General features: G+C 42.0%; 1 protein-coding gene across 1 annotated transcript in view; it reads left to right on the top strand.

Annotated features, from left to right (window-relative positions):
• The first annotated feature begins 1376 nt into the window (after positions 1-1376).
• Positions 1377-16302, top strand: part of L3HYPDH (trans-L-3-hydroxyproline dehydratase) — a 154766-nt gene continuing 139840 nt past the window's right edge. Inside the window, exon 1 of the mRNA XM_068129997.2 lies at positions 1377-1976. Within this exon, the coding sequence (XP_067986098.1) occupies positions 1463-1976 (514 nt within the window). The 5' untranslated portion in view covers positions 1377-1462. The remainder of the gene's footprint in view (positions 1977-16302) is intronic.

Below are 16302 nucleotides of genomic sequence, written 5' to 3'. Positions count from 1 at the left end.
CTTACGGATCTTCGGGGTCTTTTCGGTCTTTGTCGTATTTTGGGTCTTTAGGGTCTTTACGTGTGCTTTGGGTCTTCAGGGTGTTTTGGATCCTCTGGGTCTTTAAGAGTATTTTGTGTCTTGGGGTCTTTAAGGGTCTTTAGCATATTTAAGGGTATTTTGGTTCTTTGGGGGTCTTGGTGGTCTAAAGGGTCTTGGGGGACTTAAAGGGTCGTCAAATTACTGAGGAGTCTCAGCAGTCTGTAGGGTCAAAAGGTATATTTCAACAGTACATACTTAAGAGTTAATGGACTGTGTTTTTTGGTGTTATTTTAATTTTAAGAAGAAGAAGAAGACGTTTTGGTCACAAATATACATACATAAGCATATATATTTGCTCTATTATAATAAGATTTCATTCTTACATTCTTAGAAACTGGAATAAAAAAGTTGATGTTTCCATCTGACACCTACAACATATCTTACTCAAGAGGATAGGTTTGGTGAAACCTACGATGAACAATAAAAGTTTTATACTTCGAATCATGATATGTACCTGTTGGTTCACAAGTTGGCTCAGTAACGTAATTTTTACCTAACGGGACCTCTGGCCTATTGACCCCAAAATCTAATCAGTTTATCTTCACATCATTGTACATGTCTGTACTAAGTTTGAATTAGATCACTTCAGCAGTTCTCAAGTTGCGTCCGGCGACAGGCATGTACAACCTGAAAACATAATGTGTCCGGAGACTTCGTCGGCGGAGGCCGATATTGCATAGGTGTAAGATTATATACTTATTAGAGAAATAGGAGGTACAGAAAGTAATTTTATTGTCGGGGTGGGCCATTTATTTATTCGCGGGTTTGAACCCCTGTAATTCTGTTGCTAAGAAACGAAATCGACCAAAATATTTACAGGACACAGGTACATATTTCAAATTTTTGTGGTAAAAAATTTGATTGAATTCAGAAGTGTACAACATTAGTTATGAATTTCTACGTGATTTCCATCATTTTTCAAGCATCTTTTCGCGATACTCCAAGATACTCCAAGACCATTTTCAATCGCATTCTGACTGTAATTTCTCCAAAAGCTGCTTAAATCCATTCTTTCAGGCCTTGAATATTCGCTGGTTGAGTTGTGTAAATCTTGCCCTTAAGAAAGCCCCACAAGAAGAAATTGCACGGGGTGAGGTCTGGTGAACGAGGCTCCCAATATGCACTGTCCCCTTCGTTGTGCCCGTTGCTGCTCTATTCTCTGCTACGATGATCTATCCATTGACACGAGGAAGAAAGGCTTAGATTTAGAGTACTTAAGTTACATGAAAGACAACGAGACTGTACTTTGTCTGCTACTCTGGCTATTACCCCTAGAGGGTGTTTTATGAGTTTGGGAGCTTCCAAAGATTTCTTTCCGGATGAAGGGTTATGAACTTATTTTGCCGAATATCCACCGGAGCAGATCCATAGTGCTCGCGCAATGGAAGTCTTAGGGAAGATCATCCCGGTTCCCGAAGAGCTCTTGCCACGAAATGGCCCAAGGATCACGGTTGTGGACATGCATACTGGCGGAGAGCCTCTCCGGATCGTGTTGCACGGGTTTCCGCCCATACCAGGGAAAGATCTGCTGTCCAAGCGGCACACTATGGTCACCGAGCCAGGACTCGACCGGCTGCGGCGTGCACTCATGTTGGAGCCCCGCGGTCATGCCGGCATGTACGGCGCGTTGCTGGTTCCACCGGACGACCCTTCCGAGGCTGACCTGGCCGTCCTCTTCATGCACTGCGAGGGTTACAGCACGATGTGTGGGCACGCGGTCATCGCCCTGGCTCGTTTTGCCGTGGACTCGGGCTTGGTGGAGAAGCGCACGCCCGAGACCCCTGTTTCGGTGCAGTGTCCATGCGGGGTCGTACGTGCGCTCGTGCAGTGCGATGCCCCCAGCCAAAATGGGCGCACACGATTTCGGAGCATACCTGCTTTCGCCTTTGCCACTGGTACATCACACCCACTCTACACGGACTATACCCAATGTGATTCATTGATATAACCCCATTTACAGTCTTAGCCTGAAAGCAGGTTTGGTACTGCCAAAGCAGCCTCATGGCAAGGATTACACTGGGAGGTTTTCCACCACCATCCCTGTGGTATAGTCAAATGAAATGAATGAATGAATGATCGTTTTAAGGCCATTTTCCCCGCAAGAGCGGGGGTTAGCCTTGCGGGCCCCATGACAATCATGGTTCCCTGTTTGAGGCGATGTTTTTATGGCCGGATGCCCTTCCTGACACCAACCCTCAGTTTCCTCTCACGATGTGCAGTGTACCTATTCTAAATCGGGGTACACACAGAGATCATTCATCCCAGAAAGCTGGTACTCAATTTTCCGACCTCGGAAGGATGACAGGCTGAGTCAACCCCCTCGCGTTAATTCAGCGATCGACCGGGTTTCGAATTCAGGATCCAAGGATCCCAAGCCAGCACCCTAACCGCTAAAAGCCAACACCAAGCTTCCCTGTGGTATCGTTAGGACAGGAATAATAATAAATATATGTTCCCTTACGCTTACAAGGAACTTCAATGCAGGATTAGACCATTATGGCCTATCAAAGCCTGCTCTAGAAGTACCAACCTATAGTCCATTCTTTTAAAAGCGAAGCATGAAGCAAGTAAGCGGCACGTAGCATTTTAAAAGTCTATGGTATGACTTAACCGGGGTTCAAACCGTCGACCTTCCAGATGAAGAGTGGACACTCCAAACATTATGCCACCGACCATGTAATTCGTACTGGGTGCTGGTGATAACTCACCTCATCTTCGCGAAGGACATCGTGGGATCTTTAATGTTCACCAAGTAATGCCGGCAGATGGGATGCCCCGTTTATTGTCCATCCGAGGGACGGCACACACATTGATGAATCTGCGAAACACTAGGATGACAATTTATAGCTGAGTCGAGATTCAAACCCAGGCTAGAGAGTTTAGAGGAGAGTGTGTGTATCTCTCGGCTATCCGCTACCAGACACACTTACAGTCTAATGGAAACTAAATTAGTGCAACGATTCTATCTTGAAAATGTTGTGATCGAAGCACTTAATAAAAGTTTCCCCGAGGCAATTTCTCCCCCTTTGTTCCATTGCTGATGAGATGTAGAGCCATGAACATTTTTCTGGGGATTGGTGGGTTCGGGGAGAATATCGATAGGAGGGAGAGTAATGGGCAAAGGGAAGAACTTACCTCCCTCTCCCCCTTGTGTTTCCCCTTTGATATCACACGCGAACCATGGGGTTCTAGCATCATGATATATGTGCTCAGATGGGAACACAAGGAAAAGGAAACGTCAGTAGAGAAAAGCAGGAGACACAAAGTGGAGGTGAACAACAAGCCTGGACTTGGAGAGGTTGGTAAGAAGTGCACGGTTGGTGCCTCCTTGCATGATTAGCCATCACTGGGCTAGGGATGGGTTTCTGAAAGAGGTCAGGGTGCAAGGCCACATGAAACATGATAGAAGACCACCAGCCGAACAGGTTGTTCGCAGGATTCTGAATAGATTACGCCAAAAGACAAGGACATCTTTACAGAACAGATTATTTCATTTTGGATTCTTTTTTACTCCTCAAATCAACTGTGCTGGAGTCCTGGCAGGATAATCTAGAGGTACCCATGCTCACCAAAGGTATCCAGAAATTACTACTGCCTTCCAAGCTGTCCAGCATGGGTTCAGATATTGGTCCAGGCTTAAAGTATTTGTCATCCTGGTGTTTCACAGACAGGGCAATTCATCAATGGGTGTGCAGGCCGGCATCCTCAACAAATTCGAAATTCCTGCTCTAACTTACAGGGGGCCACTGCTTCAGTGCAACTGTCGCATCACTCCGACAACTGATGCTAATGCGTAGCCACGTGATGCATATGAACTACGACCACGACCTGTGTTGTTGTTTGTCCGTTTATCGTTTCTCAGTGTGCCCCTGTCTCATGCACCATGCTCAAACTCCCAAGACTTTCCAACAGCTTTCCAACAATTTTCTCTATCCCCATTTATCTTTCTGACCAAATCTCCCTCCCCACACTTTAATGTCAGACTCACAGGCAATTTGACTGTCTCACACCTTACTTCCTTTCAACTTTTACCTGTGCTCCATTCCCTCTAGCATATGCCCTTCTTTCCTCCACAATGAATTCTGTTTTATCACTGCCTCCATCCTCCCTCCTCTCAAAAATCCCTGTTCCTCATCCATCACTACTACTCTTCCTGCATCCCTTCTTTGCATCTTTTGTCATGATAAATCTATTTTAGTTGGAAAGTGACAAACCAAATGTCACAGATGAATGGCAATGGCATGTTTTTGAGTCTAATAACTTTCCTGGGCAGCCAATGCATTTTGTTGACGATGTAACTATGTGTGTGCGGATATTATACTGCTGGGTACCTGAAAAGCTACAAAGATGGATAACATGTTATGAGCAATGCAATCTGGAAAAATAATGACCCAAAATGACAACTTTTTGCATGCACTTCAAATTGAAATGATCCACTCTGCATATATGAAATGATAAACACAACAACGATGAGAAATGAAAGTACCAACAGAAAGAAGTCAATCACATGATACAATATATATATATATATATATATATTTATATATATATATATATATAAATATATATATATATATATATATTATTATTATTATTATATATATTATTATTATTATTATATATTATTATTATTATTATATATATTATTATATATATATATATATACATATTATTATATATATTATTATATATATATTATTATATATTATTATTATATATATATTATATATATATATATATATTATTATTATTATTATTATATTATTATATATATATATTATTATATATATATATATATATTATATATATATATATATATTATTATATATATAATGATTATTATATATATATTATTATATATATATAATAGACTATAACTATCACTAAACTACAAGAACTATCTATACTCACTACTCTATAACTACTACTCTTAACAACACACAACTACCACAACTAACAACAGACAATACACTCAGGGCCATGCCCGACCACTATAACTCTCTCCCCTAAATCACCCCCCCCCCTCTAATTACATGAAAATGGTTTGGTCCAAAGCGAACGGCTTGCGAGTACCGGTGACAACCCCCCCCCTCTATTTACATGAAATGGTTTGGTCCAAAGCGAACGGCTTGTGAGTACGGTGACAATCCCCCCCCCCTCTATTTACATGAAATGGTTTGGTCCAAAGCGAACGGCTTGCGGAGTTTGGTAAAGAAATCGCCATAGCGTGCACAAACGCGCAGGAAAGCGAAAGAATCGCAAATTAGTTTTAATTAGTTTTAAAACATAGTTTAACGCCAACATAGTTTGCCAACGTGAAATAAATGAATACACTCTCAAATGTGCCGTCCGAGGCAGAGTCTGTTCGGCACGTTCGGCACACGTGATAGCTCGCTGCTCTCTGATTGGTTGAATCGTTTTTTGGACATAGCTCGGTAACTACTTGTCCGATTAATATGAAACCTTGAAAAGGCACATCCTCGGGTCCCCAGCAATATACCTGGCAAGTTTCAAGTATATCGGACCCATGGTTGTCGAGAAACAGCGGTCACAGACAAACACACAGACATACACACATACACACACACAGAGATTACTGGAATTATAGATAGATACAGGGTGGTCCAAAAACCCTGGGCACAACTAAGTTTATTATTGTTCTTTATTTATTTATTTTTTGTATTTCGTTTGGTGCAAAACAAAAATACAATTTTCTTTGGTGCATAACAAAACATGATTACTCGTAAATGGATGTGACCGCTTCAACAAGCACAGACATCACGTGATACGCAACAGGGTGAGGTGCATCACATGGTATGGATCGGGGTATGCTTCGCTTCCTGTGTTGCACGCGTTTGTCTTTGCATTAGTTCAGTTCATTGTGAATTAGACGCCCTAATATGACGGAGGATATCGTGAGACAGAAAATTCACACTGTGCGCTTGTATTCTGTATCTGGAAATTCGGCTGAAGTTCACAGACAACTTGTCAAAGAATGTGGCACCAACGCAATTGACACAAGAACTATCGGCAGAATAAACAAGCAATTTGATGAAACCGGCAGCATTCTTCCAAAACAGTCACCAGGTAGGCCTCGTACTGTTCGAACTGAGGAAAGCAGAGCAGTCATTTAACAACAACTCGACAGTAACACACCATTATCAACTCGTCGTTTATCAAACGTCACCAACGTCAGCCGATCATCGATTCGAAAAATACTAAAAGACCTTAATGCGAAATCATACATACCCAGATTAATTCACCAGCTATCTGAGGATGATTTTTACAGGTGCATGTGAGACATTGCTTGGGTTAATGGATATGGATAATGATTTCCAGAACAGGATCTTGTGGTCAGATGAATCCAAGTTTAATTTATCTTGTTCTGTGAATCGTCATAACAGCATGACATGGGCAGAAGACAACCTACGATTTACTGTTGTGCACAACATCTAGTATCAAGCTAGTGTGTCCGTCTGGGCAGGCATTTCTTCTGGAGGCATTGTTGGACCAATATTTTTTGAAGAAAATGTGAATGCTGCAAATTACCTTCTAATGCTGGAGCAGCATGTATTTCCACTCAGATGGCCAAATGTGGTTCATGCATGATGGTGCGCCTGCTCATTATGCTGCCAGGCCCTTGATTTGAACTTTACAGACAAATGGATTGGCCATCGTGGTCCAGTTGAACAGCCTCCGCGGTCTTGTGATTTAACACCCTGTGATTTCTTCCTTTGGGGTTTCCTCAAACACAAAGTGCCCGAAGCCATACCTGATCAGACAGCTGACACGGGGTTATCCCTTGACCCACAAACACAAAAACGAACAGGACAATAAATTAAAAGTCAACAACAAATGACCTAATGAGAATGAATGTGGTACCATAAAAATGAAAGGTGAGGTAAGAACTATATTCTAAGTGAGGGACCCTCCATACAGACACAGAGACACGACAAGGGAAAACAAATGATAGAAAATGTGTTTGTGTGGTGCATTAGCCGGTACTCAGCCTAGCGTCCTCAATCGGCCCTCAAAAGCCTGGTGGTTGTCAAGCAGGTCCCTGAGTCACAGGGCGGGAACCGCACAAGATGGCGCACAGTCGCACCCGTAGCAGCTACCAACCTGCGGAGTGGCGGCCAAAATCCTTCCTCCTCAGATCATCATAAACCACCGGCTCCGAACACTGGCCTCGTCTAATGGCTAACTCGCCTCGCTAGCCTCGCCTCACCTAAAGGCTAGTGCACTGCCTAAAGCCGAGCCGCCTCCGTCAAACACACAGGGAGAGCGATATAAAATGCGACAATACACCACAAAACCAGGGCAAAAAGAGAGACTGGAAAACTGTGACCGTCCACCATGAAGCAAGGGCCAGAAGAAAAAGCACGAACAGAGAGACGGACACTTGCTGACGTAACTCTACCAATCCTCAGGTCCCATCACCTTATCTCGTCCTCTTGACCAATCAACGTCTTCAGGGCGGGGCCTCACAGCCTTGCTTGACTCCCAATGAACAAGGTCGAGGCGTGGCCTCTCCGTCACGAGTCGTCGGAGGGTGGAGTCTAATCTCTCGAAAATATTCGGATGACGTTAACGGCGTGAGGCGGGGTTTTACTAGCACGGTCGGCAAATTTGCTGGGTTTTTTTTATTAGCCTTGATGGCATTGTGGGCGCATGGATCTCATTTACTGGCCAGCTGAATTTTCTAAGAACAAAGGGAAAAAGTACAGGAGGCGTTACACACTGAAGATTATCAACCATAAGCCCCATTTAACTAGCACAAAACCACCCTCCTTATGGAGATATGCAAACGCTCTTACCTGCACAGCCTGCTTAATCCATCGAGATTCTTCTTCTTCTTCGTGGCATACGGTCGATTCTAATTTATACAATCCTGACTTTCCTAAGATATTTCATCCCTACCCCCACAAACGTAACAATATTAAAAAAAATATATATATATATATATATATATATATATACACGTATATATATATATACATTTATACACACATGTGTATATATATATATATGTGTATATATATATGTATATATATATATTTATATATATATATATATATATATATATATATATATATATATATATTTATACATATATATATACAGTGCATTCAGAAAGTATTCAGACCCCTTCACTTTTTTCACATTTTGTTATGTTGCAGCCTCATGCTGAAATCGTTTAAATTCATTTTTTCCCCTCATCGATCGACACTCAATACCCCATAATGACAAAAAGAAAACAGGATTTTAGAAAGTTTTGCAAATTTATTAAAAAGAAAAAACTGAAATATCACATTGACATAAGTATTCATACCCTTTGCTATGAAACTTGAAATTTTGCTCAGGTGCCTCCCATTTCTCTTGATCATCTTTGAGGTGTTTCTACACCTTGATTGGAGTCCACCTGTGGTAAATTCAATTGATTGGACATGATTTGGAAAGGCACACACCTGTCTATATAAGGTCTCACAGCTGACAATGCATATCAGAGCAAAAACCAAGCCATGAGATCGAAGGAACTGCCTGCAGAGCTCAGAGACAGGATTGTGTTGAGGCACAGATCCGGGGAAGCCGACAAAAAAATCTCTGCTGCATTAAAGGTTCACAAGAGCACAGTGGCCTCCATAATTCTTAAATGGAAGAAGTTTGGAACAACTGGGACTTTTCCAAGAGCTGGCCGCCAGGCCAAACTGAGTAATCGGGGGAGAAGGGCTTGGTATGAGAGGTGACCAAGAACCCGATGGTCACTCTGGCTGAGCTCCAGAGATCCTGTGTGGAGATGGGTGAAACTTCCAGAAGGACAGCCATCACTGCAACACTCCACCGATCTGGGCTTTATGGCAGAGTGGCCAGATATATATAATGTATGTATGTATATATATATATATATATATATATATATATATATATATATATATATATATATATATATACAGACTTGGCATTTAATATGGAATATTTTTTTTGTGGGGGTTAACTTACTTTTCAAGATGTCTTAGAACCAAAAGTTCATTGGAATTATGTTGAAACTATTCTAGATTTTGTTAATGTGACCTTTAAAAGAAAGAAAAACCACATTTGACATTTCGAAACAAATAAATTGATCCTTGAAAGTGATGTAAACTGATATCGAACTCAATTCATGGACAGTACTGTGTTAAACTTCTGTACGTTTTCCAGAAGTATCTCTTTATTTTGCACATTAGCCATATTTTTTTTTAAACAAAAACAAAAGCTAAATTACGACTGGGATTACGGACAGTAAAATTACAGTTCAGTACTTCGTGTAACCCCCACAAGCATTCAGGAGAGCACGTACACGTTAAGGCATGTTGTTCACGAGATTTGCCATGGTTTGGACAGGAATCGCTTGCCATGCAGTGACAATAGCCTGCTGCAATTCACGCACAGAGGCAGGCTGCTGGTCCAAGTGGTCGATTTGACGCGTTAATTCTGCCCACAAGTTCTCTATCGGATACATATCCGGGGACATGGCAGGCCACTCCATATGCTCTACCCCATGGTCAGCAAGAAAGTGTTGGATCATGCGAGCACGATGAGGCCGTGCATTGTCATCTTGGAAGACAAAGTTTCCTCGAAAAGCTGCACGCCCAAATGGAAGCAATGTTTCTTCCAGAATGGCCCTGTACTTGAACTGGTTCAGGCTTCCATTCAGAACAACCAGGTCAGTTTGGCCCCCTGCATGAAAAGCAGCCCAAACGGTCACCCCACCACCTCCAGCTTGGACTCTTGGCACTATACAATCTTTGTTGGAGGCTTCATGCACTTGTCTGCGCACTCGGACGCGGCCATCTTGACGATAGACCAGAAATATAGACTCGTCACTGAAGATCACGTGATTACAGTGTCCTGGCTGCCATTGATGGTGCTCTCTGGCCCACTGCAATCGGCGTTGGCAGTGTTGTCTGGTCAGGCGTGGCTTTCTCAGGGGACGCCTGGCACGATAGCCTGCTTGAACCAGTCGTTGGTTGACTAGCCTTCTGGATACAGGCACATTTGTCAGTTGCTGCCACTCAGCCCTAAGCCTGTTAGCTGACTTGATGCGGACATTGCGGACTAACCGGTGCAGCTGGCGATCATCCCTCCTTGTGGTTCTGCGGGGACGTCCTGGCCTCGGTATTGGAGTAGGGACACCGCTCTGAGCATTTCGTTTCAGGATCTTTGACACTTGACCTTGAGTGATGCCATATTGCCAAGCAATAGCACGCTGTTTCATGCCGTAATTTCGTAAAGCCACCACTCCATGACAAACAGCATTGTCGAGTTGACGGACCATCTCCAGAGGAAGCGGCAATAACTTTTGGAGACGTGCAGCAGTTGTTTTCCACTAATACAGAACGAAACAACCCTTGTATACCCGACTGTGAAGCCAATCATCAAATGCACCTGTCCGTACATTTTGCCACGCCACCTGTGATATAATCCTGTTGTTGACTTTATGCTGCGAAAGACAGTGACATGGTTCTTTTCACAAATAAAGCACCAAAGTGTAAAAGAAACTCACCAGATTGATATACTGAGTTAAGAAAGTAAACCCAAATCAAGAAGAAAAAAAAATCCATATTAAATGCCAAGTCTGTATATATACACAGTCACGTGAAAAAGTTAGTACACCCCATGTAAAGTTTTGACTTTTTCAACATATTTCAACATACAGCTATTTGATCTTCATTTCAACAATATTGATAGATAAAGGTGATATAATATAACAAATATCATGAAACATTTACATTTTGTAGTCTATTGTATAATTTAAATAAACATAAATGCAAATTTCGCATGTGGAAAAAGTAAGTACACCCCGACATTTATCACTACTTCAAATACCTAAAATTTGAATCAGGTGCACCAGCTCAGGTGCAAATGATTAGAACATCGTTAGAGAGGATCTTGGAGGAACCTGTCTTATTTAAACCTCAGACATTTCGTTTGGTTTGCTCTTTGTTGTTGAAGTGTGCGGCATCACCATGTCTCGATCAAAAGAGCTCTCTGAGGCCTTCAGAAAGAAGGTTATCGATGCCTACCAGTCTGGGAATGGATTTTAAAAGATCTCCAAACAATTTGAAATCAATCATTCGACTGTCCGGAAGATCATCTACAAGTGGAGAAGATTCCAAACAACTGCCAACTTGTTCAAGCCAGGCCGCCCCAGCAAGTTCAGCCCGAGAGCAGACCGCAAGAGCTGAAAGAAGTCTCTAAGAACCCCAGAATGTCATTACGGGACCTACAGGTAGCTCTTGCCACTGTTGATGTCAAAGTGCACGAGTCTACCATTAGAAAGAGGCTGCACAAATTTGATCTTCATGGGAGGTGTGCCAGGAGGAAACCTTTGCTGTCCAGAAAGAACATCAGGGCAAGACTAAAGTTTGCCAATGAACACCGAGGCAAAGACCAGCACTTCTGGAACAAGGTGCTCTAGACATATAAGTCTAAGGTAGAGCTATTTGGCCACAGTACCAGAAGACATGTTTGGCGAAAACCAAAGACAGCATTTGACCACAAGAACCTGATACCAACTGTAAAGCATTGTGGTGGAAATATTATGGTTTGGGGCAGCTTTGCTGCATCAAGGCCTGGGAAGCTCACCATCATAGAATCCACTATGAATTCTTCATTGTACCAGAGGGTGCTTGAGGATAATGTGAGGCCATCTGTCGGAAAGTTGAAGCTCAACCGAAAGTGGACCTTGCAACATGACAATGACCCTAAACATACCAGTAAATCCACCAAGGAATGGCTGAAAATAAATAAATGGAGGGTTCTGGAATGGCCAAGTCAAAGCCCGGATCTAAATCCCATCGAGATGTTGTGGGGAGATTTGAAACGAGCTGTGCATGGAAGAAACCCCTCAAACATCGCACAGCTGGAAGAATTCTGCATGGAGGAGAGGGCAAAAATTTCTCCCAGTCGATGTCAGTGACTGGTACACAGTATTAAGAAATGCCTACTTGAGGTTGTTTCTGCCAAAGGGGGCAATGCCACCTATTAGAGCCAAGGGTGTACTTACCAAGGGTGTACTTACTTTTTCCACATGCGAAATTTGCATTTATGTTTATTTAAATTAAACAATGAACTACAAAATATAAATATTTCATGATATTTGTTATATTATATCACCTTTATCTTTCAATATTGTTCAAATGAAGATCAAATAGCTGTATGTTGAAATATGTTGAAAAAGTCAAAACTTTACATGGGGTGTACTTAATTTTTCATGTGACTGTATATATATAAATATAGTGACTGGTCTGAAACAATTAAGCCAACTTTGTAACAATTCAAGTACCCAATGTCAAATCTGCATACATCCATGAAGATTATCAGAAAGTGAAGTTAAAATTATTATTTCAGACTCAACAGTAATTACTGTGACCTCACTTTCCTCTTTGTATCTTATTTTCAATAAATCCCAGTGTTGACGCTTCATCTCCATGAGCCCGCAAATGACCAAGTACCTAAACAAGTATATTCTTCTTCCCTTATCTCAGCTTTCCATATATTCTCCTTCATCGATCCAATCCATCCTGTTGTCTGAGATAAACTCTTCTAAGACAATGCACGGGCAACAAGAATTGAGATGCAAGATAAGGAACGAACGGTATGCCAGACAGAGCAGGGAATAGCAATCAATTTTGTTTGGAGTTTGTTGCCCTCAAGGTGAGAAATGTAGCAAATGGGTTCAAAACCCACTCAACCATCAGTGGGCTTAACCCAAACAATTTAGCAGTTCAATCGATTCCTGCTTTTCCCATCAGGTGACCATAGCCATCTCAGCAAGGCCGTGGTAACAAATCGCTCACAGGGAAATACTGCTTCACAGTCCAGTGACTATCCAACTATTTGTGGTTATTATTTTATCAATTGCTTCTTCTTCTTGCCTTCAATTTATACATTATTTTGCAGCTCACACGTTTGCATAACAATACATGAGCCTAAGTAGCACGAAACATTATTGCGCACCAAATGTTATTCAAAACATTGCAACGCACATCCCTCAAAACCACGCAACACAAATTTTAACTCTTTGTAAGATATTTAATTGGTGGCAGAAAATGGCGGCGACAGTGATGAATGGACTGCCTTTTGCAAAAGGGTTCTTGTTGACATTAATTACATTATGAAAGATGGTGCATATGATTTGTTGGAATTCTTTTCAGATTAGAGCATCTTGCTCTTTTATTTGAGATTTCCCAGCTTCCTTTAATCACGTTTTAGTCACCTCTGTTGTGAGGAAGTGTTCATGAAGTCAAAATGGCGAAGCACTTTTACCCAGGTCACAACCTTTTTGTTTATTCTTTGTGTTTGAGTCCATGAGTGTGATTTCACTGTTTTTGGATAGTGCTTATCTGAACTCTAGATGGCCTTTGTTCCCAAACTGCTTGATACGTCTCATACTTTATTACGTTAGTGAGAGCAATGGAGTTTTGTTATAACATATATATTGCCTTCTGGAGTAAGAAAGTCCATTTTTCTGTAAGATGATTGCTTGTGTCATTTAAACCGAGAGGTCACTGCTTGGTTTTGAAGTACCTGTCTGATTCAGTAATTCCTTATTTTCTTGAGTAGGGCTGGCAGGATAGCTTGGAAATAACTTTACTCACCTAAGTTGAGCTGTCTAGCCTGGGTTTAAATCCCGACCCAACTATAAACTGTCACACTAATGTTTCAAATGCAGGGTGATGGATCAATGTGTGCACTGTCCATCGATGGACGTTAATCCGGATTAAGCTTTTGCCAGCACTTGTCATTGATGGACGTTGAATATCCCACATTGGCCTTCAAATGAGTAGCCGAGACATCAGGGTCACCCTGAACAAGTTACAAATTTCTGCCTGCACTGTGGGTACCAAGTGGTTGCCTGGAGGTGCCAATTGACACCACATTACATTGATTGCTATATAGAATGTGGATGTTGTCTGGGTAGTAGATTGTGCACTAAAAACACATTCGCGTCCCCAGATCATTTGCAAGTCAGGTGAACAGCCACCTTTGGCTCCCGGCAGGCAAGCATGATTATTTGAGTGCAGATAGTAAACTACAAGTCATTCTGAATGGATTTCCAAATATTTCATAAGTACTTGGGCAGTTCTTTCAATATAGACAGTGGGATAAATAGAATGCAAAAGCTTTGAGAAAATAATTACTGTGGAAGGGAAAGTAATGCAAAGCAAGTGTCAATGACAGTTGCCAGTGATATGTTTTTGAGCTATACCAATAATATAAATAACACGCACACCCACACCCACACACACCCACACACACATATTGATTTTCAGATTCATTTGAAATTCAGTCTTACTGGTGATGATATTTTTGAAAAATGTTATAGCTTTAATGAAAATTTGTTTCATCCTCAAGTTACTGTATTGTGTGCATAAAAGGCATGTTTGGATAATTCAAAGCATTGGTTAATTGGATTTAAGTCCAAACTTTATTTTTCATTAAAAATATAAAATAACTCTTCGATGAATCATTCATTTGGAGTGAAGTGTTTTTTTAAATAATTCAACAGCTAATTTGATTCAGTCATATAATCATATACTAGCTGTGCCTATCCATTGCTTCGCTTATGGGTTTAATCAAAAGACGGCATATTGTACTTTTCAAACATATTGCACATCTACGTGTCAGTCTCAACGAGGATGTAAAATGTGAAGTGAAACACACGAAAAAACGAGGATCTTTGCTGTTGTTGCCGCTGTTGTTGGGGCTGTGGTTGACGTCAACCTGTGCGTGGAGCGCAAAGCGGGGTTATTCAACTGGTTCACTCTGTCTGTCTACAAATGTCAGTCTATGATCCAGGAAATACTGAGTTGTAATTGAGTTTTATATATTAAAATACTGTAGAATATGAATCGGAACACGAGCCTGCAGTTTAGCAGTACTTCGGCTTTTTTTGGATAGTAAGCCGAGGCTCCTATAACAGCTAACACATACAACATATAATAAAGGGAGCAGGAGACAGAGGGGGAGAGACAGGGAAGCACAACAACAGTAGAGAACAGGGACATAAGGAGATCTGTGAAAGAGAAGGGGCTGGGGTGGGGTACATGGGATAACAAGGTGGACACTACAGGGACTTTCAGGAAAGAAAACGGAATTTGAAGGAGGTAGATTTGGGGTGGATTAACCGGGGTAGAAAATATTATGCTTTTGGATGGGGGAAGATAAGAGATTGTGGTGAACAGCTGTTTTGAAGAGCTGGAGGGAGGAGTGGGATTGAAGGGAGTGGGGGAGTTTGTTCCAGATGCGGGAAAAAAAAGGATTGAAGGTGAGCAGAGAGTCTTGATTTTTGCAGTTTAACCATAAGAGGGTTGCTGACAGATCTTGTGCGACCTGTAGGAATATTTGGGGGACAGAGCCCAGAGAGGGCAGCGGGAATAGACCAGAGAGGAGTCTGTAGAAGACAGAAAGACCACAAACCTGCCTGCGATGAGAGAGTGAAAGGCCCTCGGAGTTAGCTTCATCGCAGGAGATTCCAATGATTCTAAAAACCTTGATTTCTACAGCGTGAAGCCCGAGCTAGGTGTGAGGTAGGTGCACCAGCCCAGAGGGGAGAGCAGTATTCCATTGAGCTGTGGATGAAAGCGTTGTATGTGGTGAGGAGCTCAGGTGTGCCAAGGAAGGACTTCACACGACGAGGATGCCCAGTCGACGAATAGCTTTGGAGGCCAGCTTGGAAATGTGGTTTTATCAGGAACGATCATGGCAGATAGTGAGACCCAAAAGCTTGAGTGACAGAACTTCTTGGAGAGGATTGTTGAGAAAGTAGATGGGAGGGTTTTCCAGTCGGTCTTTTTGGAGAGACATAGTAAGAGTGTGGGATTTGTCAGGATTGAAAGACATGTTCCACTTTTTTGACCAGTCTTTGATTTTATCCAGGTCTGCAGAGAGTGAAAAGGCTGCAACCTGCCGATCTGAGGGATGAGAGATGGTACAGCAGAAGGTGGAGTTATCAGTAAAAAGATAAAGAGGATTTTCCAGGGAGTTGGAGAGATCATTGATGAAGATTAGAAAATGCAAAGAGCCCAGAACACCACCTTGGGGAACTCCAGCCTGGACAGCAAAAGGAAATGAGATAATTCCATTCAGGGCCACACATTGACTATGAGAGGAGAGGTAGTCTGCGAGCCATGAGTGGAGATTTCCATGGATGCCATAAGAGGAGAGTTTGGTGAGCAC

Source organism: Myxine glutinosa, chromosome 1 (assembly GCF_964187855.1).
Source record: "Myxine glutinosa chromosome 1, kmMyxGlut1.1, whole genome shotgun sequence".
Classification (NCBI taxonomy): Eukaryota; Metazoa; Chordata; class Myxini; order Myxiniformes; family Myxinidae; genus Myxine; species Myxine glutinosa.
The sequence above is the reverse complement of the archived record's forward strand: the minus strand, read 5'-3'. Positions and strand labels throughout refer to the sequence as shown.